General features: G+C 44.1%; 1 protein-coding gene across 1 annotated transcript in view; it reads left to right on the top strand.

The window, feature by feature from the left end:
* UPF1 (UPF1 RNA helicase and ATPase) overlaps positions 1-20,704 on the top strand; it is a 185,672-nt gene extending 164,968 nt beyond the window's left edge. Inside the window, exons 23-24 of the mRNA XM_077475960.1 lie at positions 3,426-3,548; positions 18,563-20,704. Of these exons, the coding sequence (XP_077332086.1) occupies positions 3,426-3,545 (120 nt within the window). The 3' untranslated portion in view covers positions 3,546-3,548; positions 18,563-20,704. The remainder of the gene's footprint in view (positions 1-3,425; positions 3,549-18,562) is intronic.
* The last annotated feature ends 5,139 nt before the right edge of the window (positions 20,705-25,843 follow it).

Raw genomic sequence — 25,843 nt, 5'->3', positions numbered from 1 at the left:
AAGATCTACTGAAACACCCTAATGAAGCCCCAAGATACTGGCTTATCTCTTCTCACAGCCAACCTCTGTGGCAATTCCTAAACTACTTAGGGAAAGTAGGCGGTAGTATCCGTAAAGGGAGGCTCTCCCCCATACGAGTAGGGTACCCTCAGAGTATTCTAAATGGCATCCATGTTTTGTTGAGGGAGATTTGGGACTATTATCAGAAGGTTCCGGCAATCACAAGAATTTTTCCATTAATACGAAAAGTAGAAGGGTAGAAGGAACAAGAAAGAGGAAAAGGGGGGGGGGGGGAGATGAAGGAAATTTGTAGAGCAGAGAAAAGGAAGGGGGCAGACAGACGGACATAACAGGGGGACCAGGGGGGAAGGGTGTGGGACTCCAGCAGGGCAGACGGTCTCCAAATGGAAGATTCACATATAGTCCCTATATTCTTCCGAAAAACGGAAGAGATTCCACTGCATCCAGCGGGTGTTGTGTTCCTCCTTCCTATCTCCCATGGCAGCCGTGAGTTGCTCCAGCAGTACTGGGTCTTTCAAGGGCCCAAGGGATCCTTGGGTATCTGGACGACATCCTGCTCACAGATCAGTACAGGCTTTAGAACAGAGCATAATATACACAGGGAGTTATTTGAAAAGCGTAGGCTGAGTCATTAATATCGAAAAGAAACACGGTCCAAGCAAGGGTATTCTTGCCACCAATAGGGATCTGTTCCCTGCAGCATCAGGTGCGTCAGATAAGGGGCACCAGACAACCCACCATTGGGAGGATGGTATCCTCCTCCAAGGCAGTGCCTATGCCCAGTTCCATTCCAGGCCTTTACAAGAAGACATTTTGTCGGCTTGGAACAGAGAAAGAAAGGCCCCGGATTATCCAATGTGCATATTTCCTCAGGCATGCTTAAGCCTAAACTGGTGGTTGCAGGATCAGAACCTGAAAAAGGGAAAATCCTTTCTCCTGGTAACGTGGAGAGTACGGACTACAGATGGCAGTCTCTCAGGCTGGAGAGTGACCCTAAACAGGCCCAGGGGAAATGGTCAGGGACAGAGCAGACCCTGCCCATCAACGTCCTAGAATTACGGGCAGTACGTCTGGCTCTGCGGTCCTGGATGGTGGAGCTTCAGGACTGCTCCATCAGGGTTCAGTCCGACAATACAATGGCAGTGGCCTATATAAACCACCAAGGCGGTATCAGGAGTTGTTCAGCTGTGAAGGAGGTAAACCACATTCTAGCCTGGGCAGAGGCACATGTGCCAATGATATTAGCAGTCTATATTCCAGGAGTAGAGAACTGGAAGGCAGATTATCTCAGCCGCCAGCAGATCTGCCTGGGGAAATGGTCCCTACACCCAGAGGTGTTCCTGGAAATTTGCCAACGTTTGGGATGGCCAGAGGTTGACCTACTGGCATCCAGGTTCAACATCAAGCAACAGCAGTTTGTGTCTCAAAGATCCTCTGGCAATTGGAGCAGATGGTTCCATGGAGCCAGTACTCCCTGGTTTGTTTTCCCTCTGATCCCTCTCATTCCACATTTTTTGCACAAGATTCAGAGAGGGTGTTTCAGTCATTCTGGTGGCACCAACCTGGCCCAGAATGCCCTGGTTCCCGGAGATTGTGAGACTGACTATAGACGGGACATACATGCTTCCACATCACCCCCAATCTACTGTTTCAAGATCCTATATTCCACTCCAATTTACAGTCTCCAAATTTGACAGCATGGCCAGGGTGTTAAAGGACCTTGGCATCTCGGGACCAGCGATGTCTACTCTAGTGAATGCTAGAAAAGCTGTCACTATGAAGACTTATATTGCTTGGCGTGAAGCCAGAAAATTACATCCTCGGAAATATGTGATTGAGAGAATTCTCTTTTCTACAGTCTGCTGTGGAAATCAAATTGGCTTCGAGTACAATCAGAAGTCAGGTTTCGGCCCTAGCCGTATTCTTCCAAAGGCCTTTAGTCTCCCATTCACTGATCCAAACCTTTTATGCAAGGGGCAACTCGCTTGCCTTCCCCCTTAGGTCACCTATGTGTCCTTGAGACTTGAACTTGGTGCTGTCTGTTACAGAAACAACCATTTGAACCTATTAAGGAAATTCCATTAGCCTTGCTTTCATGCAATCTAGCCTTCCTGATGGCTATCACCTCGGCTAGAAGGGTGTCGGAGTTGGCAGCCCTATCATGCAGGGAAACATACTTGATGCTTCACCATGACAGAGGCGTGTTACAATCTGTTCCATCCTTTTTGCCAAAGGTGGTGTCTGCCTTTCATTTAAATCAGGATATTTTGCCTTTTCTCTCTGAGCCTCATTCAGCGGAGAAGACGGCTGCATTCTTTGGAAGTTGTCTGGGCAGTCAAGGTTTATCTGTCTAGCTCAGCAGAGATCCAAGGATCAGACTTTTTTTGTTTTACCAAAAGGACCCAAGAAGGGGTAGGCAGCTTCCATTGCCAATTGGGTCCATCAATTGGTCATTCAGGCCTATGGTCTGAAACCTAAAGCTCCTCCCTTTAGGGTGAGAGCTCATTCTACCAGAGGTGTAGGAACCTCCTGGGCTTTTTTTTGCCATTTGGGTATCTGTGGCTCAGATTTGTAAGGCTGCTACCTGGTCTTCAGTGCATAGTTCACAATTTTATCAAGTGAATGTTTGAGCAGCTGATAATTTGACTTTCGGACGCAGTATACCGTGAGCTGCCCTATAAGTTCTGATGGCTATTGTTTGGCAGGGTGTCTCTTTCCCCTCAAGGCTATTGCTCTGGGACGTGCCAGCAGGTAATGAATATTAGCCTGACTCTGTGTGTCCCATGATGTACTCAAAGAAAAGGATTTTACAGGTAAGTATGATGTAAAAATACTATTTTTAAACCTCACTGAAAGATGTTGCCATTATCAACCCACCATGTATTTGCTTTTACACATTTGGATAAAATCACAGCTACAACCTGGTTGTTTTAGGCAAGCTTTGACTCTCTAGTTCATTTAGGTTTTGTTGGTTTGTGTGTGTGTAGTAGTAGTAATATCTAGCATATCAAGGGCTGAAACAGTTGTTATTGCCAACTTTGAACAGGCTAGTTACCTGACTACCCCTGGCTTCAATACTCAAGTCACAGACCTGGAACAAGTGTGCTGCAAATATTGGAGAAAAATTTGAATTTTGTATCTCCTGTAATTGTTCCTAGACAGTGCTTTAGAGTATCAGACAGGTAATGAGAATGCCTGCCAGGCAACATGTTAGAAGAAAAGGTGAGCAGTGCAGCCTCCATATTTATATTTTCTGGTATGTTTTACCAAGTATCGGTACCTGTACTCTGTCTTAAAGTTGTATTGATTTAAACTCACAAATGTATTTAGGTCTTGCTCGCTTATTAGAAGTACTGTTGTGAACAGGTAATGGTAACATGCATGTTTTTCTGTTCCTGCTTTAGGATAGCTACCTTGGTGATGAATTTAAGTCACAAATTGATGTTGCGTTATCGCAGGATTCTACTTACCAGGGTGAACGTGCATATCAACATGGAGGCGTGACTGGGCTGTCACAGTACTAATGTGTAAGTATTTGAAAAAGTTTTGACATTTGTTAATTTGCTTAGTTGCATCTACCCAATGATGGTATCTGTTGTGAGTGGGTATTCCTGTCAGGTTTTTATTAACCACTTGCCGACCGGGCCATAGCCGGAAGACTGCTACAGCGAGGTCGGCTTATTCTGGGAGAGTGTCCTCCCAGAATATTGCTCGTGCATGCAACTCCCAGGCCCAGCCTCATTTTCGGCTCCATTATTGCCCGTTTTTCTCTTTCGGCAAATTGCCGAAAAGGGCATTTTCAGCTGATCTGTTTCGGTGGCTGAAATTTCAGTGCATCCCTAAATACTCTGCCATAAATTTTAACAGAAACAATTTTTTTTTCTCTTATATTCACTGACCGACACAGCTCCTCTCTTAGCCATTGGGTTGTTAGCCCTATCACTAGGAGAATACTAGGCATTAGTTGTAACACAACACTCAGAACTCTTAGTTCCACCCAGGGGGGCGGTCCCTTGGGTAACAACCCTCCCGTCTGCCAGACAGACATCAGTTTTATTTAGCCTAGTGAAGAAGGACCTAGGAACCCTGTGGGCCCATCGGTCCGTGCTTTTTTTGCAGAAGCTTGGCTTTTTGCACAAGATGAATGATCCTGTGATCTGCTATCAACAGCCGGCTGGGTGACAGGCTGGATACCCTTATCCTTGTAGTCTCCCCTGTCCGGCCATCGAGCGTGTGCAGGCCGCAGCTACGCGCTCGGCAGGCCACGACAAAAACTCAGCTCCAGAGGTGGTCTTTGAGCTTTTTTTTTTTTTTTTCCCAATATAATTTTTATTAAGTAATTTCAAAAGCAAAAATCATTACAATGAACACAGTATGAAAATACAATTTTTACATACAGTGAACATATTATAAGAGCACTCTGTATATAGTCATCATATCCTTTTACACAGTTTAGTAGCGTGAAGTAAGGAGAAGAATTCAGTGTAAGTCCTATTACATCGTCATATTAAACCATATTACAACCTTCCTACCGATGATAATAGAAGCTCCGTAAGATGTGTAAGGCCAAGATCTAATTCTGCTGGTAATGAGTATTATATCTGTATTATGCGAGACTGCCTATGGAAATGTGCGCCATTAGATATTCCCAACTCAACCTCTGCACCCCTTACGGGAGCTTGCTGTACAGAGGGAGCAGGGAAACATCCATTCAAGTAGTATGTTGTAGTCCAAGTTATGGTAAGCTTTCCTAAGTGCTCCTAAGTGGTGATGTCACACACACTTTATCATTTCAGAGCATTCGCCTTACATATATGTTCCCCTAGACTCGGATATATTCATTCAGACCCAAATAAATGTAGTCTTGTACTAATAACCACAAATATATTTCCTATTGTATTTATTTCCATGTGCTGGAAAATACTACTCCAATAGGAGGATAATGTTTGAAGGGGCTTAAGGTATTCGACTATGGTCGCCGAATTGCGGGGAGGTTCTATAGTTTATCCAACACATCCATAATGTAGTGTATTTAGAAGGGGTGTCGTGAGCTTGATGGATTAATTGTTCCATCTCAGAAATTTTTTCAACCCTTGTAGTCCAGTCTGCCACCGTTGGAGGTGTTGTAGTCCTCCAGAAAAGAGGGACACATTGTTTAGCTGCATTTATCAGATGCGGTATGATTGAGTTCTTGAAACTTATGTGTGGAGTGGAAGCATAATTTAGCATAAATTGCATCGGCGTGAAGTTGAGCGTTCGCGATGAGATTTCTGCGATTATTTTGTGAATTTTTTCCCAAAAGGATTTAATTAGCGTACACTCCCACCAGATGTGTAGTATAGTTCCTGTTTCTTGGCCGCATCGCCAGCATAATGGCGAAACGGAGGGAAAGAACTTATGTAGAATGTCCGGCGTTCAGTACATCTCGCGAAAATTTTATGAGTTTTCTTGAGTAGATATGTTAACCGAGCTCTTATGAATGTTACGAAAGATCAATTCCCACTCCCCGTTCGTGAGATCTAAGTTTAGGTCTCTCTCCCAGTTGCGCACCGCTAACAGGTCTTTGGAGTTGTGGTCTCTGAACAGTAGTGAGTATACCTCTGAAATGAGGTGCTTGAGAGGTGGTGTACCCACACACAAAGTTTCGAACGGGTTCAGATTTCTACTCCAGTGTGATATGTGAATGGCACTTTGGAAGAAGTGTCTGAGTTGTAAAAATTTAAAGAATGGAATATCATAGTCGGGGAGGGACGAACATATCTCTCGAAATGAGAGGATAGTACCATTTAAAACTAGTTGTGAGGCTCTCAGAATCGGCCTATTAGAATCTCCCGACGTATCTCGTATGGATATCCCCGGAGGAAAATCTGGATTGTTAGTTAATGGAGTCATCGGACCCTGAGATGGAGTCCAATGTAATGGCGTGGCTATGTCCCTAAACACTTGTAAAGATGCTCCTGTGAGCGGGTGTGTGGAATAAACTTTTGGCGTGTTCCCCTCTGAGATCCATGGTAAGTGCATTACGGGAATGGGGTCGAATGAGTCCTCTAGATTTATCCAATCTTTCGTATCTTTGTGTACGTGCCAGTCGATAATTCTTGTAAGGTGGCATGCTAAGTGATATCTACGAATGTCTGGTAAATTAAGACCCCCTAAAGCTTTAGGTATTGCCATTGTATCCCAACTTATTCTTGGAGATTTTGAGGCCCAGATAAAATTTCTGCATAACCTTTTGTATGTTGTGAAAAATAATGCAGGAAGTTTAATCAGCACAGTCTGCATTATGTATAAAATGCGGGGTAGAATGTTCATTTTTATGATGGCTATACGGCCAAACCAAGAGAACTTGCCATTCGTCCAGTTGTTAAGGTCGCTTTGTAGGGACTGTAGGAAGGGTTTGTAGTTTAAGTCGTAAAGGTTGTCCAAAGAGGTAGGCAGTTGGATTCCTAGGTATGTCAGGGCTTTGGGTTCCCAGCCAAATGGGAAGTTTAGTTTACATAGATCTACTGTGGACGAGGGGAGAGAAATGTTAAGAGCTTTTGATTTTGAAAAGTTAATTTGCAAATTGGACAATTTGTTGAAAAGCGTGAAATCTTTTAATATGTTCGGTAATGTAATTAACGGGTCTGAGAGAAACAGGAGGATATCATCGGCATATGCCGCTATTTTATATTGTTTATGTCCGATATCAATGCCTTTTATATCAGCATTCTCTCTAAGTTTTCGTAGGAGGGGTTCGAGGGTAAGAGTGAAAATTAGCAGCGATGGTGGGCATCCTTGACGAGTTCCGTTCGACACGGAGAAGGCGTCCGACAGGCAACCATTAATCCTTATTTTAGCTGTGGGGAAGGAATATAGTGTCGCTACCATCTGCCGAAAGTGTGTTGGTAGCCCCAACATTTGTAATGTAGCGGATAAATAGTCCCAGGCCACCCTGTCGAACACCTTCTCCGCGTCCAACGATAGGAAAAAACCTTTTTGTTGTCTTATTGGTAAGCCAGTGTTGGATATGTAGTGCTTTTATAGTATTGTCCCTAGCCTCTCTTCCAGGGACAAAGCCAACTTGGTCCAGGGATATTATTTGTGGGAGAATCCTGAGGAGTCGGTTGGCTAGAATTTTGGCATATAATTTCACATCTACGTTTAAAAGCGAGATGGGCCTATAATTCGAAACAATGGTGTCATCTTTACCGGGTTTAGGAATCAACGTTATGTGAGCTTCAAGTAAATCTTTATTGACTGGGTCTGCGGGAGAAAGGGAATTAAGTGTTAAGAAGGTGTGGGGAAAGTATCTCCTGAAAAGTTTTGTAATAGCAGACAATCAGGCCGTCCGGACCCAGACTTTTGCCCAGTTGTTCCAATTGTTTCAATGCTAAAACTGGACCAACTGTTCCAAAATAGATATATCCAGGCTCTCAGAACTCTCACCTCAAAGATGGAATAATCGGGCAAAGTACAATAACCCCAGAAGCTTCTCCTTTATTTCTCTCTATATAATGACCAAGGAATTGTAGATGAAGCCTGTAGTATATCCTTCTGCCACTAGAGGGCCATTTCCAACACTTGAATATAACACTGCAGCTTGTAATTCCGTGGTAAAGAGCTTAAACAGAACACAGAACCACTACACGATCGGAGTCCCCTCTTTTTCTCCCTCTCTCCCTCTCCCCCTCTCCTCTGTGTTCTGTTTAAACTCTTTACCACGGAATTACAAGCTGCAGTGTTATATTCAAGTGTTGGAAATGGCCCTCTAGTGGCAGAAGGATATACTACAGGCTTCATCTACAATTCCTTGGTCATTATATAGAGAGAAATAAAGGAGAAGCTTCTGGGGTTATTGTACTTTGCCCGATTATTCCATCTTTGAGGTGAGAGTTCTGAGAGCCTGGATATATCTATTTTGGAACAGTTGGTCCAGTTTTTTCTCCTGCTTTTCACTGTTTTCACACATCGGTGTGTTTATTTTGATTATTGACTTTTCTAATATTTTTTATATATTCATATTTTTTCAGTGGCACGATTTGCGCAGGACTCTTTACTTTGTTTACTCTCATGTGATAGTTGGTGTTAACTATTTTGTCCCGCTGCATTTTTTAGCAACACTTGCACTTTTGTATTACTTTCACTGTGGATTATACATTGTTAGAATTTCTATTTTTCCATTTTTATACGTACTTAGTTATTTCTTCACGTTTAACACTTAATAGCGTGAGGGTCCATTTCTCACATGTTTCAATGCTAAGTTAAGTTCTTCGATGGTAATCTGTCTGTCTAAAGTCTGTACGTCGTCTATATCTATCTGGGGAGTCCCGTATTTTTTGAGAAAATCAAATATTGATTTTTGTCTGTCGGTAGCCTGAGCCGTCGAGACATCTGGGGCCAAATTGTAAAGTTTTGAAAAATAATTTACGAATTGCTTGGCAATTCTATCAGATGTTACATGCGTCGTGCCCTGAGGATCTATGATTTTATGTATAGTTGCCGCTGCTTTCTTACGTTGTATTGCTTTTGCCAGTAGTTTACTTGATTTATTACTAAATTCGTAAAATGGCTTCTGCGTGAGAACATATTTCCGCTGTAGTCTTTTAATCAATTCCTGTCTGAGTTCGTTCCTTGACTGCAGTAGATCGGAAAGTGTATTATGTGCCATCGATGCCTTGTGCATTCGTTCTAGTTTATAAACCTTGTCGTACAGCTCTTGCATGTGTTTTTTTCTAAGTTTGTGTCTGTGTGCAGCTACGGATATAAATTCCCCTCGCAAGACACACTTATGTGCCGCCCAGATGCTCGACTGCTTAGTTTCTCCTACAGTGTTTTCTTGGAAATATTGCGACAGACGAGAGGCTATTTTCGGTGTTATTTCTATGTCAGTAGGGAGTTGTCCAGTCGCCAAATCGGGCTCGGGGTCCGTGAAAAAGGTAGGGTTAATGTCATGGCTATAGGATTGTGGTCCGAAATAATCAGTGGTTCTATGGATGTGTGGGTAACAAGCGTCAAATCGTTTTGGGAAATGAAAAAATAATCTAGACGGAAGTATTTGTCGTGTGGGGTTGAGTAAAAGGTGAAATCTCTACCATTTGGGTGGAGTGTACGCCAAGTGTCGTGTAATGTTAGTTCTTGCAGTTGTGTTTTAATGGCCCGTAATGCTCTATATGGAAGGGATGACGTTCCGTTGGATGAGTCTTGGGTTGGATTTAAAGTCACATTGAAATCCCCCCCTATGAGCATTCCAGCTTGAAATTCAGTTAGGATATGAAGTGTCTCTCAGAAAAACGCGACTTGTCTCTTGTTCAGGGCGTATAGGTTCGCTAAGGTAATCTGTCTGTTGTGTATGATACCTTTTAATGAAAAGATATCTTCCCTGTGTATCTTGTTTGATATCCGTTACTGTCAGTGGGCAGTGTTTGGAAATCAGTATCGCAACTCCTTTAGATTTGGAATTGTCTGTCGTAGCATGATAAATTGTGGGATAGTGTCGGTTGTAAAGTTTGGAGATGTTCGGAAGTGAGTCTCTTGTAAAAATATGATATGCTGTGTTTTTTTTTTTTAAGGGTGTATAGTAATTGCGACCATTTTTGGGGGATGTTGAGTCCTCGAACATTGAGCAATGTAAAGTTAATTTGTAGATCTCGATCTGGCGTTGCTGTGGCCGGTTGAGCAATAGGGGTTTGAGCCGAGGAGGTCATGTTACCTCCGTAAACTAGGACACTGATAGAAAAATTTGATCTATAAAACAAGTGTGTATGTATACACTGTGAGGTGAAAATTCAATTTGGAGCTAATAGGACTGTGTTAAAGGTTGTAAAAGTGAGAAATATTATGTTAACCTACACTATGTCAGTATAGGCCAGAAAATTACAGTGACGCGATCTGGATCCATACCCGTAAATAGTTATACGAATCCACTCACGGCACCGTTGGGGGGTCGACCAAGGCCCTACACCTATATTCTTATCTCAAAGTCAGTGAAACTACCGCTGAACTCTCGAACACTACATATTATGGGGAGATTGTGTAACAGCTATATCATGAAAGGGTGCGACTTGTGTAGGGGCACATATAAATCCAGTCTAATATTATAGACCCTTCGAAAGATATCGGAGAAATGGCATCAATCACATTCACAATCACATTTACAGATGTCGATGAGGGTAGGTATCGGAGACGAGATATATTCAATTGCGTATGAAAAGGGGACCGCTTCGCTGTATATTAGCAATTTAAAGCCGAGCCATTCGTTTACCGGCCGAATCCGAATTGGTAGTGTACTCCCTTTCCTATTGATAATGTAAGATGAATCTCTATCTCCGACGTATAGACCCATTGACCCAACCTATAGCCAGTAGCCTCAAATCTAAATCCCCATTTGGATCTAAGACCCATTTGAGTTACTAAGTATAAGCGACATAGTCCAGTTTAACAACAAAGGTTATAAACTATTGTAAAACAACATTCAACTAGAGTATTTACTCATATGATATCTGGAGCTTATTCTGGAGATTCTAATTTGGCCATCGACCCTGTTAAGATGGGTAAGTTAGGGTTGGTTCTAAAGGTAGCCAGTTGAGATCGCATTCCGATAACAAAATCGTCGTAAAAGTCGTTGAGAGTTACCTCACTCGAAGTGCGTCGTTGGCCAAACAGAATCTCCATATTAGTGAGTTGCCATCTATTTTCAAAACAGCAAATTCGATCGAGGTACGCTATGATCTATCTGCTGGTTACCATCCTATAGTCTCCTGCATTAGCAATGTTGAACGGCTTCCTAGAAAATAGCTGAGCATATATAATATATATACCTGTAAGGTCTAGTAATAACCTACGAAAATGGTCAATAGAGAAGGGATGCCGACAGTAATAAACGTAACGACAAACTGGGTGATATATGGTTGACTTCGGAAAGGCTTCTCAAACATTTGCTCAGATGATTCACAGTTTCTGAACCTCTTGGGAGTGGGACGGAAGGCAAGTCTCTTCAATCCGTGTGTAGACCGCTGGTAAATCTATGTCCCACACGTATAGTTCAAATCGTTATATGCTGGGTATATGTGGACCATTTCAGTGTTCGAATTATCGTCCGTGTGTTCATGGTAAGATATTCAGGAAGTAGGAGTAGGGCCTCTTTGGGACAGTAAACCCGCTGTCATATTGTTGTGGTGATCGACAGGCGGTAAACTGTCGCGTAGTCATTTCCGAAAGTCGAGAAATTTTTTTTGTCCCGTTAACTGCAGGCAATCAAACAAACCGAATGAAGTAAAACATTCCCGCTCCAAACAAGCGAAGCAAACTTGTGTCAAACGTAGAGTACCTGAAAGCTCCAGTCGATAGTACAGAGTAAGGTGAGTCCCAATCGGACTGCTGGAGTAAATGTCATCAATCTCCAGATCAATAGTCTCTGCGAGCTCTTCGAGAGCGTTGGGATTCTTCTGGACTGTAACCGGGTCTATCCCCGTGACGAGAGGAGCGTGATCTGTTACTAGAAATTGATCGCCGCCTACGGGGTCTCGGTTCCTGCACTTCCATTTGTTCTTCAGACGGCGGAGGTGATCGTCTTGTCGAATAGGTGCAGAAGTCTGCGTACCAATTAGGCACTTCCACTAGCGGAATGTCGAGCGTTCGACAGAAGTGTCGTAAGTCTTCGGGCAATCTTAGCATTGCTGATTTCCCCCTATGTGTGGCAGAGAGTCCAAAGGGAAATTTCCATCTGTACTGTATGCCATGTGTACGTAAAACTTCCAACAAGGGTTTCAGGTCTCTGCGGTTTTGTAACGTGATGGACGACAAATCTTGAAATATTTGGATAGATGCACCTCCGTGTTGTAGCTGTTGTTGGCTCCTTGCTTGTCGTAGGATCTCCTCTTTAAGCCTGTAGTCTACAATACAGGAGATATCTCTAGGAGGGTCAGTCTCCTTGCCTTTTGGGGCGTAAGGCCCTGTGTATTCTCTCCATTTCGATACGAGTTTCTCTAGGCCTGTTCAGAAGAGAGTTAGAGAGCCGTTACCTCTTGTTCCAAGATGTCTGGTTCAATGCTTTCTGGCAACCCTCTAATTCTTATGTTGTGGCGGCGGCCACGATTATCAAGGTCATTGATGTGGCATTGTCTCCCGCAGCTGAAGTGTGTGGTGATCGATCTTTCTAGTGGCTTTGCGAAGCACATTGTCATGTTGTGTTGTTTTCTCTACCTCCAGGACTCCGTGAGCGCATGGATGTCGACTCGTAGGTCTGCTATGACGGCCGACAACGTATCCTTTGTATGCTGACCGGTTGTTGTGGGGTCAACTCTCGATTTACGTTGATTGTCTGGGAAGTCTCCCGCGAAACCAGGATTGCATCCGACCGTGGCGGTGTAGCTGGCTGAGGGTGGACGTGGCGGGAAGGCGCCATGTTTCCTCTCTGTGAACGGAACATTTCGGGGATTATTTGAGTGTTTCCTCCCGAATGTCCTCGAGGAGACCGGAATCTTGATGTCTAGGCGTTACGGGACGCCGTCCCCATCTTTTTGGCCGGTATTCGCTGCTGGATCTCACCGATAAAGCTGATAAGAGTCAGCGGTAGGAGCGGTTCTCTCATGCATCCATCTTAATGCTCGGCCAGGCCACGCCCCTCGTCTGTGAGCTTTTATGCTCTGGGGCCCTCATACGACCGGGCTACTGATGTCTGCGTCACAGTGGGCCGAGGCCAGCAGCCACCCTGTACTCATCAGTGAATGGTTCTGCAATGGAATGTCTCCCAGCTTTTCAGGACTGGTATGTACAGCTCTCCCTGCCTCGGTGGGGCTGAGCAGCTGGGCATTCCCTGGGAGGTCGATTCGGGGGTCCCTCACCTCCCTCTCTTCTCTCCCTGTCCCTATCTTCCCTCCACTGGGGGGATGCTGCATGTGGCTGCTGAGCGGTGTATGTCTGCATATACAGGGGCTCTCTGGTGGGCTCTCACCTGGAATGGGAGGGCTGGCTCTAGCAGTGTCCTGGGTCCTGTGTTTTATGCCCCTGGAAGGTGCTTGTGAGGGTCTGGTGCGGCTCTGTGTTCTCTGCCATAGTTTTTCTTTCTGTACCTCATGGAGCTGCTGGTGGCCATTTTAGGTGTGGGCGAGGGCAGCATGCCTTCCTGGGCTTCAGCGGCCATTTTCCCAGTGATCTCCTATTCAGGATGCTGGCAGCCATTTTCTGGAAGCCCGAAAACGTTTTCAATGTTCTCTTGCAGCAGCATGACTCATGTGCTCTCACAGCCGTTTTGCCTGCGTTTTCTGCCTTTGTACTGGACACTGCATTTTATTGAAGCCTGAGCACATTTCTAGAGCGGTTTGGCGCTATTTCTGGTGGCTGCCACCAACACAGCTTTTGTTTCCTCTGCACTTGGGAGCACTCAATTGACTACAGGCACTACTTGTGGGACAGCGCAGAACTCCTCAGGGTGGTGAGTCCGGCAGGAAAGAGCCCCTCAGCCAGCGACAGGGAAGAGGGTGGGACTGTCACTGTCCTAAGTCCCCTTCGGGTGGCAGACAGGGTAGGGTCAGCATGGCTTCAGAAACTGGTGTTTCGTCCCCTGAAATCCAGGCAATTGCAACCGGTTCACCTGCGGACTGCGCAGTGCCCCTGGACACCCTGATGGCGGTCCTCAGTTTGTTCGTTGCCAAGATGTACCGGTCCCTTTTGGGTCCCGCAAGTCAGCACGTTCACCTAAGGTGTTCCCAGATCTGACTTATTTTGACAAGTTCATTTACAAGGAATGGGGTCGCCCGCAACAGACCTTTTCAGTCCCCAAATACATGGCGGTGCGTTACCCTTTTGGGGAGAGCCTTCTCAAAAAATGGTCGGCTCCTCCGGTCGTGGACCCCCAGTATCCAGGTTAAATAAAGTAACCACGGTTGAGGGCACTCCTGCATTCAAGGATCTCACGGACAGGAAGGCAGAGGCTCGTTCCCTGTTTACGATTGTGGGGTCAGCTATGCGACCAGTACTGGCATCCGCACTTGTGTTGCAGACACTGAGTGGGCAAAACTTTTGCACTGTGAATTGGGAGAGCAACAGGCTTCTCCTGTCTGCGTGGAACTAGCAGACCAACTAGTGCAAGGCCTTAAGTACGTCTGTGACCCGGCCCTGGATACTCTCCCTCTGTTATCCAGGGCTTCAGTGTCAGCTGTGGTGCTGAGGTGTCTGATTTGGCTAAAATGCTGGTCTGCTGACCAGGCATCCAAAAAAGCCTTGATGGATCTTCCCTTCCTTTGCAACCGGCTCTTTGGAGCCTCTTTGGATGCCATTATTAAAAAATGCCACCGGTTGTAAGAGTACCTTATTCCCACAAGCCAGGAAGGCTAAGGAGCCGTGCCGTAGGCAAGGGCCCTCCTTTTCCTCTCAAACTGCTTTTTCATCTGCCCGGAACTTCGACAAAACCTCCCCAGCCCGACAGGACATTCGCGGACGGACAAAACCGTCTCTGGAACCACAAGCTTACCAAGCCTGCGAATAAAAGTGCTACCTCATGAAGGTTTGCCCCACCCATGTCTCACGTGTGGGGTTGCCTTTGGGAGTTTGCAGCCCGGTGGTCCTCCCGATTATCCGACCAATGGGTCTGTGATCTGATTTCCACCGGCTACAAGATAGCTTCTCTCTTGGCCGCCAAACAGATTCTTCCCCCTCCAGCATACCCGTATCCCCGGCTTGCCGGGAGGCCCTGTTGGGGGCAGTAAAGGACTTGCTGAATCGCGGGGTGATTGTACCGGTTTCGGAATCGGAACACTTGCAGGGATTCTACTCAAAGCTGTTTGTGGTTCACAAGAAGGAAGGGGTACATCCAATCTTGGACCTAAAAGCCCTCAATCACTTTGTAAAAGTGCAGAGGTTCAGAATGGAATTGGTTCGCTCAGTAGTCGCTGTACGCCCTCAAGGGGACTCCCTGGCGTCCTTAGACATCGAGGATGCGTACCTGCACATACCCATCTGCCTTCAGCATCAAAAATTTCTGCGGTTTGCAGTCATGGAAGCCCACTACTAGTTTGTGGCTCTTCCTTTTGGTCTGGCATCAGCCCCCTGAGTCTTTACCAAGGTATTGGCTCCAGTTTTGGCGTTGCTACGGCAACGTGGGATCCCTAGACAATATCCTCCTGAGGGCATCTTCCGCCTCAGAATTAGGAGGATGTGGCGATCATCATGCAGACCCTGCAAGAATTTGGATGGCTGTTGAACCTAAAAAAGTCGGTGATCGTACCAACCCAGCATTTGGAATACCTAGGCTTGCTGCTGGATTCCATGGAAGCGAGAGTGTTTCTCCCTTCAGACAAACTGCAGACTCTCAGATCCGCGGTAAAACTGCTGATGAACCGCAAGTGGTCGTCGCTCCGCTTTTGCTTGCGAGTACTGGGCCTCATGGTAGCCTTCTTCAAGGCAGTGCTTTATGCCCAGTTCCACACCAGAGTCCTGCAGAAGGAGATTTTGGCAAAATGGGACAAATCTCAGTTGTCCCTGGATCGACAGATCCAGGTGAGCCAGTCAGTCAGACTGATATGGTGGTTGAGGTCACTGGTGATTCAGTCAGGAAAATGATTCCTACCTCTGAGATGGACAGTGATCACAATGGATGCCAGTCTATCCGGCTGTGGTGGAGTGATGGGCGTTCATTCGGCTCAGGGCCTCTGGTTGACGGACGAATCCAAGTTGCCAATCAATTTGCTGGAATTGAGAGTGATCAGGCTGTGCTTCTCCACATGGTCGATGAGACTGCAAGTGCATCCAGTCAGGATCCAGTCAGACAACGCCACTGCGGTGGCACACGTCAATCACCAAGGGGGAACAAGAAGCTCAGCCGCTGCACGGGAGGCCACTCACATACTTTGGTGGGCAGAGCGACACGTATTGGCCCTGTCGGCCATTTACAGACCTGGTGCGTCTGGTGGCAGGCGCTTCCTGGCGACTGCCGTTGCAAGAGGACCTTCTGTCTCGAGGTCCGATTCTCCATCCTGCTTTAATGGCATGGCTATTGAGAGCCAGGTGTTGAGGAACCGGGGTCTGTCAGACTCTGTGATCTAAACTATGTTAAGGGCATGAAAATTTTCCTCCCGGAAGATATACCATCGTACCTGGAAGGCATACATCTCCATGTGTGAGGAGAAAAGGTGGCATCCGCGCTCCTTTTCTATATCCAGGATCCTGCTGTTTCTTCGGCAAGGAGTACACCAGAAATTGGCGTTAAGCACCATTAAAGGGCAAATTTCAGCCTTTGCTGTCTTTTTTCAGCGACCCCCCCCCCTGGCTTCTCACTCATTAGTGAGTACCTTCGTTCAGGGGGTACGACATGTAGTCGCTCAGGTGTGTTCACCATTACCCCCTTGGGATTTGAACCTGGTGTTATCGGCGCTTCAAAAGCCGCCGTTTGAAAATATCAGGGAGGTTCCCCTGCTGACTTTCCCAGAAAGTGGTCTTTCTAGTGGCCATCACATCGCCCATGAGGGTTTTGGAACTGGCGGCCTTGTCTTGCAAGTCACCCTATCTGGTTATCCACAAGGATAAGGTGGTGTTGCATCTGCAACTGTCTTTTCTACCAAAAGTGGTCTTGGCTTTTCATATCAATGAGGACATTGTATTTACCATCTGTGTCCTAAGCCGAAGCACCCTAAGGAGGTGGCCCTTCATGCTCTGGATGTGGTTCGGGCTCTAAAGGTGTATTCGTTTGCCACGGCTCCCTTTCAGAAGTCAGACTCACTGTTGGTTTTGGTGGCTGGTCCAAAGAAAGGCATGGCGGTCTCGTCTGCCACCATTTCTAGGTGGATCAGACAGATTGTGGTACAAGCCTACGCCTTGAAGGGGCAGGTGCCCCCCTTTCCGGTCACAGGTCCACTCCACAAGGGCAGTCGGAACGTCTTGGGCCTTCTGACACCAAGCCTCTGTCGCTCCGATGTGTAAAGCGGTGACCTGGTCGTCTGTCCACGCATTTACCAAGTTCTATAAGGTAGAAGTCAGTGCATCGGCTGATGCCTGTTTTGGCTGCAAAGTTTTGCAGGCGGCCGTATAGTTGCAATTGAATATGAAATATATATTTTCTGTTTTTCCTGGTTTTTCGATAAAAGCACAGTACTGTTGTGTTAATGCACTGTTGCATTACTTCCGCAGTTTTGGTGAGGTTTTGGGTAATCACTCCTGTTGAGGATACCCTGTTTTTTTGTGGTGGTTTTTTTCCACGCACTGTTTTTTTTTTTTTTTGTGGGTAAAGTGTCACTAGTTCCCACTGGCCATGGTGAATGAAGTTTTTATGCTGTTTTCCCACCCCTCATTTGGCACTGCTTGGGGACGTCCCAATGGCTAAGAGAGGCACTGTGTTGGTCGGTAAATATAAGAGAAAATAGGATTTTTTGTACTCACCGTAAAATCCTTCTCTGCAATTCACCGACCGACACAGCACCCGCCCCTCCTTTTTTTTTCTCTTTGTTATACTGCTGGTTGACGTACTGAGGTCTGTCTGGCACACGGGAGGTTTGTTACCCAAGGGACCACCCCCTGGGCGGAACTAAGAGTTCTGAGTGTTACAACTAATGCCTAGTATTCTCCTAGTGATAGGGCTAACAACCCAATGCCTAAGAGAGGAACTGTCGGTCGGTGAATGACAGGGATTTTACGGTGCGTACTAAAAATCCAATTTTTTTTTTTTTTTTTTTTTTTTACTGAATTTTGTTTTTTTGATTTACAGCGCAAAAGATAAAAAACCCAGTGGTGATTAAATACCATAAAAAGAATGCTCTATTTGTGTTAAAAAAAAGACAAGAATTTTATATGGGTACAGTGTTGCATGAGTAATAGTCATTCAAAGTGTGAGAGCACAGAAAGCTGAAAATTTGTCTGCTAAGGAAGGGGGGTTTCAGTGCCCAGTGGTTAATGTCAGTATCCCTATTAGGGAGATTCACCTTCTCCACTTGTCCTCTTGGGTTTTTGAGTAGAAAAAGAGGGGAGATCCAGGGATTCCTCCACTTTGGAGGGATTCTCTTTCCCTTCCTGTTTTGGCTATAAGACAGGAAGTGAATTTAAATCTCCCTAATGGGAAATGGTGGTCTTTTTTTTTTTTTTTTTACCCTCTTACTCTATCCAAAATGGAACCTCATTTCAGCTTACTATTGTGTTGCTCATTTAAGCCAAGCTAGCCCAAACTAGCACCCATGTGTCTGAACTGTGTAAATTCTGTGTAGCATCAGCTACATACAGTACACAGCGATGTGTTCTGGCAGCGATACATGGACTTCCCATTCTGTTTTTTCCTGGTAAAAGCATGTTGGGCTGAACACTGCTCAGTTATTCATTGGAAGCCTAATATTTCATCAATAAAGCATTTAACCAAAAAAATAATCCTGTTCCTTTCAAAGCGTTTCATACAGCACAGTACATGTGCTGTCATTTGCGACACACACACACCCACCCACACGGGTCAGCAAATAGCACCTTATTGGATCAGCAATGGTTTTATTTTGTCAATGCCATAATTTATAACCAATATTTTAGTGGTTTTTTTTTTTGTTTGTTTTTTTTTGCTAAGGATTTTTTTGTTTTGCTCCCTTTGCAGGTTGAAGAAGAGCTAAGCCTGTGTGGAACTTAGTTCATCCACATTTTATTCTGAGTAATAAAAAAATAAAACGGATACCTGTTTTCCACTGCTAAAACTGAAGCACCACTGTGAGAGCAACAGGAGAGAGAGGAACGAGAGGGATTAAATACAAAAAAATCGAGAGAGCGAAAGCAAGCGAGACCACTGCAAGCACACTGAGGCGAGGAGAACGATAGGAGAAGTGGCTGAACATCAGAGGAGCCACATACACTCAACGAAATAGGTAGTTAATGGGAGGAACCATTGCCATCAAGATGCTGCTACTCACATTGGAACAGCAATCTAGACCTCTCTAGCCCACCATAACTTGGTCACGGGCTGGAGAAATCAGCTTTTACTTTTTCCAGCTCGTTCATGTGTTCCTTGAGAACCATCTTATCAAAGCTGGCAGAAAACAGTTCCTTATCTCAGAGTTGTTTTTTTTTTTTTGTTTTTTTTTTAACATGCTCATGCAAGTCTGTTTTAAGTGTAAACAGCATTTCTTCTAGGTTGATCAGAACATAATGCAGTATTACCAGCTAACAAGGTCAACTTTGAGATGTAGGTTTGATTTTCAAACCGGCTTTGACTGGGAAACTGATGGACTCCACCATTCCCCTCTACCTGAAGGTTCTAGATCTCTTAGATGGTTTTAACAAAACTTCTAGAGAAAATAAGTGCTGGATAATTTTTTTTTTTTTTTTTTTTTTTAACGGCTGGTTGCGGTGGACCTGAGTACTGCAAGACATTGTGGTTAATGTGGCTAGTCAGAAATGTTGCCACAAACAAGGACTTTCAGATTTAAGATGCAGTAAATGACTTGATGACTAGCCTCTCTTTCCTAAAGCAGTGTAGTAGAGCAAAGGAGTATACAAACTCCCATAAGGAGAGGGGTTTTTTCAGTGTTTTCTGTATGCTTTGATTGGCTACTGTCTGGACTCTACTCCAAACAATAAAATAAATCATTGTTTAGGCAAAATGTATGCTTTGAAAAAGGGACGGGTTTCCTCTGCCCTTCGGCACCCACCTGTCAAGGAAAGACAAGCTAGCCTGCTACAACTTCCCCTCCCAGAAATGGATCTAGTAGTGGAAACTGGGGATTATATAGGTTTGAAAGTCAAGTTCTTTGCAATAGATTTTGAAACTGGTTGAAAAGCAAACAGGAATGCAGGCAGTGTGGAAGGTGGTCTACAGTCACTGTATGGCTGGAAGCACATCTGGTGCTTTTAGAGAGGTGGTGTGTGAATGGACTTCGCCTTAGGTCAGTACAGGCCAGGCTCACCCTTTGTCCATTCAGCTCCAGTGCACACAACTTAAGATGTTTTAAGAGAGAGAAACAATCCAAATTTGTTTGGCGCTGTAGAATTCCATATATAGATTTAGTTTAAGGATTTATAAAATGAGGTTGGCTACAGTTATTTGACCTTGCTTTCACTGGCCCTAAAAGCCTGTGTAAAAACAAAAAAAACTTGCAGTTATTTTGCAAACCCACTTTTACTACTTTTCCTCCTAGCAAACCCTGTTTACAATTTTTTCCCCTAAACATTTTAGGAGTTTGTCTTAAACCATATAGGTTCTACTGAATTTGGTTCAGTTTGGCTGGTATACAATATAAACCTTTTCAGTTTATACACTGTTAGGTAATATTTCATTGGTGTGCCAGTTCTGAACTGTTGTAATCACTGATCAAATCACACTGTTGTCGTTGCATTCTTTGTGCACGCTAAACATGACTCTGGCCACCTTCCTTCCTGCAAGATATGGACTCTTTTATTTTCTAAATGTTGCCGAAGGGCTCTTTTTAATTTTTTATTTTTTTTTCCCTTACCTTGCACTGCATTCTAAGTAGTTTAAATAGATGTTTATCTAGAAAAATTTCCTGCATAGAAGTCCAGTTTATTGGTGAATGTTTAACATGATATCACTCTTTCACTGACTTAACAGCATCAGCTAGCTAGATTTCTGTTTTCCTGTAGCAGTTATTCAGGATTTTAAGTACCCAGGAATGCTTGTGCTAGCACAGTGTCTTTTTTTTTCTTTTGTTTTGTTTTCCTCTCCCTTTGATTTGTTTTAAACATGTTTGTCATTAATAAAATGATCAATAAACAGTCCTTGCACCCATGTCTGTGAATTGTTTTCTGTTAATAGCTAGACCCAGTCATTCGTTTTTACTTCTTCTCAATCTATTGAGGGACACAGGATTTCAAAAACAGTCCACCTACCTCAGCTTACAGGCGTTGGGCACACTGACAAACGGATACATTTGTAAACCAGCTCCTCTACCCAGCATGCTTCAATTTTATGTTTGTGTCGGTTGGATTTCTTGTCTTAAGCTCTGCTGAAACAAAAGTTTTTTTGCTAGACCTATTCGCTTCCTGGAATTTTTATCCTTTGTGTGTTTAGTCGAGATTTCTCTTTAGACTAATGCTTGAGCTTCTTTTTTATTTTTTTTATTATTTTTATTTTTTTATCACAGCTGTCCAGATCAGTGTTTCCTCAGCATCAGATTTGGTTGCGATGTGTTCCTCAAAATTGGTTAACATTTGGCCCTTTCAGTAGTGGATGCCTTTCCATCTGCTGAAAAGAGCAAGTGCTGTAGGTGGAAGCACTGGGTAGAGTGCTTCACACTCTTACCTGCTATTGAGTCTGGAGAAAGCACTCTGCTACTGCGTCCTCCCAGAATCCCACTCTCGCACCCAACCGGGAACACCTGTGCATCATGGGTCACTGTAAACGGCCACTGATGGCGGCCGTTTACCTTGTGATCGCTCCGTCAAGTGATGGAACGATCACTAGTAAACCAGCGTCACGTTCGGTTCCTCTCTCCCCTCCCCGTACCTATTGGTACAGTTCGAGGGGAGAGATCGGTGGCAGCTGGATGTGTAGTGCCCACAGCGCTGATATGTGCCCATTGCAGCCTCATCCATCCATCCATCCATCCATCCATCCATGCTCAGCATACTCATCTATGCTCACCCATCCATACTCTGCATACTCATCCATCCATTCATGCTGAGTCATCCATACTCTGCATACTCATCCATCCATCAATGCTCAGCCATCCATATTCTGCATATGCATCCATCCATCCTCATCCATATTCGGCATACTTATTCATCCATCCATGCTCACCCATCCATACTCAGCATACTCATCCATCTATCCATGCTTGGCCATCCATACACTCCATGCTTGGCCATCCATACACTGCATGCTTGGCCATCCATACACTGCATGCTTGGCCATCCATACACTGCATGCTTGGCCATCCATACACTGCATGCTTGGCCATCCATACACTGCATGCTTGGCCATCCATACACTGCATGCTTGGCCATCCATACACTGCATGCTTGGCCATCCATACACTGCATGCTTGGCCATCCATACACTGCATGCTTGGCCATCCATACACTGCATGCTTGGCCATCCATACACTGCATGCTTGGCCATCCATACACTGCATGCTTGGCCATCCATACACTGCATGCTTGGCCATCCATACACTGCATGCTCGGCCATCCATACTGAGCATTAGGGATGGGCTTTATGTTCGGGTCGAACGTGAGTTAGACTCGAACATTGGCTGTTCACCGAATAGCTAACAATTTGGGGTGTTCACAGCAAATTTGAAAGTCACAGAACACCCTTTAAAAGTCTGTGAGAGAAATCAAAAACGCAAAATTAAAGGCTTATATGCAAGTTATTGTCATAAAGTGTTTGGGGGACCTGGATCCTGTGCCAGGGGACATGTATCAATGCAAAACAAAGTTTTAAAAATGGCCATTTTTTCGGGAGCAGTGATTTTAATGCTTAAAGTGAAACGATAGAAGTGTAATATTCCTTTAAATTTTGTACCTGGGAGGTGTCTATAGTATGCCTGTAAAGGGGTGCATGTTTCCTGTGTTTAGAACTGTCTGAGTCATTTAAAACTACTTGCGGCTATAATGAATTGTCGGTCCAACACTGCGCATAAAATTTAATTTACAAAAATGGCATGGAATTTCCCCACAGAGGAACCCCCGAACCAAAATAAAAAAAAAAAATGCGTGTGGGTCCCCCCCCTAAATTCCATACCAGGCGCTTCAGGTCTGGTATGCATTTTCAGGCGAACCCCACGCCAAAATTTATGAAAAATTTTTATGCGATTTTATTGGTGTTTTTTCTGGCACTGTATGAATATCACGGCTTATCATTTATTTTTACTCTTTACTTTTTGTTTTTCGTTTTTTTAATTGGTATGTCACATGGTACCTTATGACACACATACATTGTAGCAACTAAGGAGTCTAGCACTCTGTATTTGTCGCTTTTCAGACTTTCTCACATTTATTTGGTTTAGCCACATCACTACTATATTTAATTGATAGGACTGTCATTTCTCACTATATAGGGACCACCGTATTACTTTTTTATTTTTTTTATTTTTTTTTTGTTTAATATATTTTTTTTTTACATTCTAGTTCCTTTGGGGGGACCTAGCAGGGTAGGCTGCATACCCATTGCCCTTTTTTTTTCCCTAAGCACGGTTGTTTTTATATATTCTGTTGTGGTAATCACTATCTCTCAGCATTCCCCTTCAGAGGGACCTCTTAATTTACAAGTTCACACAGGTATCCATTTCTTGTAGAACTGGACTTTTCATCCACCCCATTATCTTTTCTTGGCATCCCCATTATAAAAGGCTTAGATGACCTTCCATAAAGGGGATAGGCTTTCTGGACCTGCAAACTCTTGAAGAGGGACCTGCAAGCTTCCACCCAATGAGCAAGTGTCTACTGTTGTAAATATTGATCACCAATGGGTAATGCTGCTCAGCTCACATCCTTACTAAAGTAATATAAACCCTGTGGGGCAGTAGCCCTTTCCTTGGCTTAGATCAATTATTTTCTCCTGTTTAGGGCTTGTGGGATGTTGAGGGAGCATCTTCCTAACATAGTCTCACTTAGTCTTGTTGACTGTCCTCGGCCTCCCACTTGGTATCTGGTAGCTTACCTCCATTCCAGGGGAACTTTATTTGCAGGCTTGTGCCATAGCTGGGCTTAAGTCTTGGTTACCTGGAACAGGATGTCCTGTTTTTTTTCAAACGACCCCACTGCAAGTTGGTTCCTTGAGCTGGATTTAAACCACTTAAGTGTTGTAAGACCTTCACCCCATGGAAGGTTTGGGAGCTCTCCCTGAGAGGGAAGGAGTGACATGGTCCCTACATTGGAGAGATGGAATTACCATCTTGCTCTCATTAAAGGTAGTCAATAGAAACGGGGGAAAAAAGGGGACATGAGGGTCAAGGGGACTTTATATGAAATACACCACTCAGGGTAGGCTAAGACATAGTATATACAATGTTCTGTAGTGACAGTAATGAGCATAGAGCAGTATTTGATAAATATTTAAATCAATAAGTATGGTACAAAATAAGTAGAACATGATAGATGCAGTATATTGATATGTAATTAATTAAATCAATGATACAAAGTAAATAAAACATGATTAGTACAATATCTCATAATAAAAATGTTTTATTTACTTTGTATCATTGATTTAATTACATATCAATAATTACATATCAATATACTGTATCTATCATGTTCTACTTATTTTGTACCATACTTACTGATTTAATTAAATATTTATCAAATACTGCTCTATGCCCATTACTGTCACTACAGAACATTGTATATACTGTAATTTATGTCTTGGCCTACCCTGAGTGGTGTATTTCATATAAAGTCCCCTATTTTCCCCCGTTTCTTTTAACATATTAGGGATGGAGACCTATGTACGTGATGTTCAAGGTCTCACAAAGTCCCAACACTTCTCTCCTTTTAACTTAAAGGTAGTCAATAGTAGAGGTTTGTTCACTTGGGTTCACACCATTTCCAGCTTGGCAGGAAGATGCAATCACTGAACGATACTGTGGTTCAGTGAACTGTCTGCAAGATATGCTGGAATCTTAATGTAGGTACTCCCTGTTGGGGAATGTGTTCAGAGGCCTTCATGGGACCTGATTACCTGAGCTTAGCTTTGTTGACTGATCCACAGGCCTTTGAGAGAGTTTCTCCCAGTCCCTTTTTCAGTTCTGTTGCTCCTTCATGTGAATATTTTTTGTGGTTTGGCTAAGAGCCCTGCGCCCCATCCACAAGTGTGGATACTTCTCTGGACGTGGGGTATATCGGATATTATGAAAATTCCTCAGATAAGCCCATGACATCTGCCATGGGTTTTAGTGGATGCATTTTGCTTATTTTCCTGGTGTTTCAAGTTCATCAGTAAGGGCCTTTAATTTTATCCCTGCATTCCTTTATAGGGGTACCTCTTGTGCATACTTCCTGCCTTTTTCAGTAAGGCTAACTGGGTTATTACACAGTGAGGTTCTTACTTTTCATGGCTAACTTGTAGTGAAGGAGTTGAATGACTAGGCATTCATTCTTATTCGGGTACATCTCATCTCTGAATTCCAGGATTTATGAGTGTGAGGCTTTGGGTCTTTAGCTCGCAGACCAGCTGGTCTCCTTGTGAGCTTGTATATCCATGGTTTGTGTGGGTGACTGGTTCTGCTGGAGACCTACTTTATTTTTTATTTTTTTTATTTTTTACCAAAATGTTATTTTTATTTTTTTAATCGGGCAATTTCCCTTTTTTCACTTGTTTGATGTTTTGGCTCACAGCACACTGCTAGTATGGACTCGGTGTTCATTCAGGTGAAGTCATGCTTCTCACCAGTGATCTTTCTCTTCTGTCCTGGAGGCAGCATCAGATTCATACGCTGTGGCTTTCCATGGCTGTTGGTGGACTCCCAGTTGACTTCTGGCTCAGCTTCGGACATTGTGTCTTTTGGTAGCCCTGTTAGACTGTTCCTTGTCACTTCATGGTGATGTCAGTGGCTGTTGGCCTTGTGTATTGCTTTCTAAGAAAACCGAGGCAGGCTGGAGGAGGGGTTATAAAAAGGGTCTGGCTTACAAGTTTTCTATATGCCACTGTCTCATTCTCCTGTAGGCAGTGGTACAACCCAACTGTTTCTAAAGTCCTGTGTCCCTTAAGGGACTTGAAGAGAGATTTTAAAGTACATTTTTTTTCTGGCCAAGAATATTTTGGCAAGTTTAGGGAACGTCTATTAATCTTGTCAGAAATGTGTTGTCCTTGCAATTAAAAAAAAAAAAAAAAAATTTGTCCTTGTTAGGCCTCATGTACACTGCTGCCGGTAAATGGACATTTAGGCGCAGTTGGGCGTTTTTTTTTTTTTCAGCTGCCCCTGAACTC

This window comes from Lithobates pipiens, unplaced genomic scaffold (genome assembly GCF_037356315.1).
Source record: "Lithobates pipiens isolate NorthernLeopardFrog02 unplaced genomic scaffold, aLitPip1_a1.2 Scaffold_13, whole genome shotgun sequence".
Lineage (NCBI taxonomy): Eukaryota > Metazoa > Chordata > Amphibia > Anura > Ranidae > Lithobates > Lithobates pipiens.
This window is presented reverse-complemented; position numbering and strand designations above follow the sequence as displayed.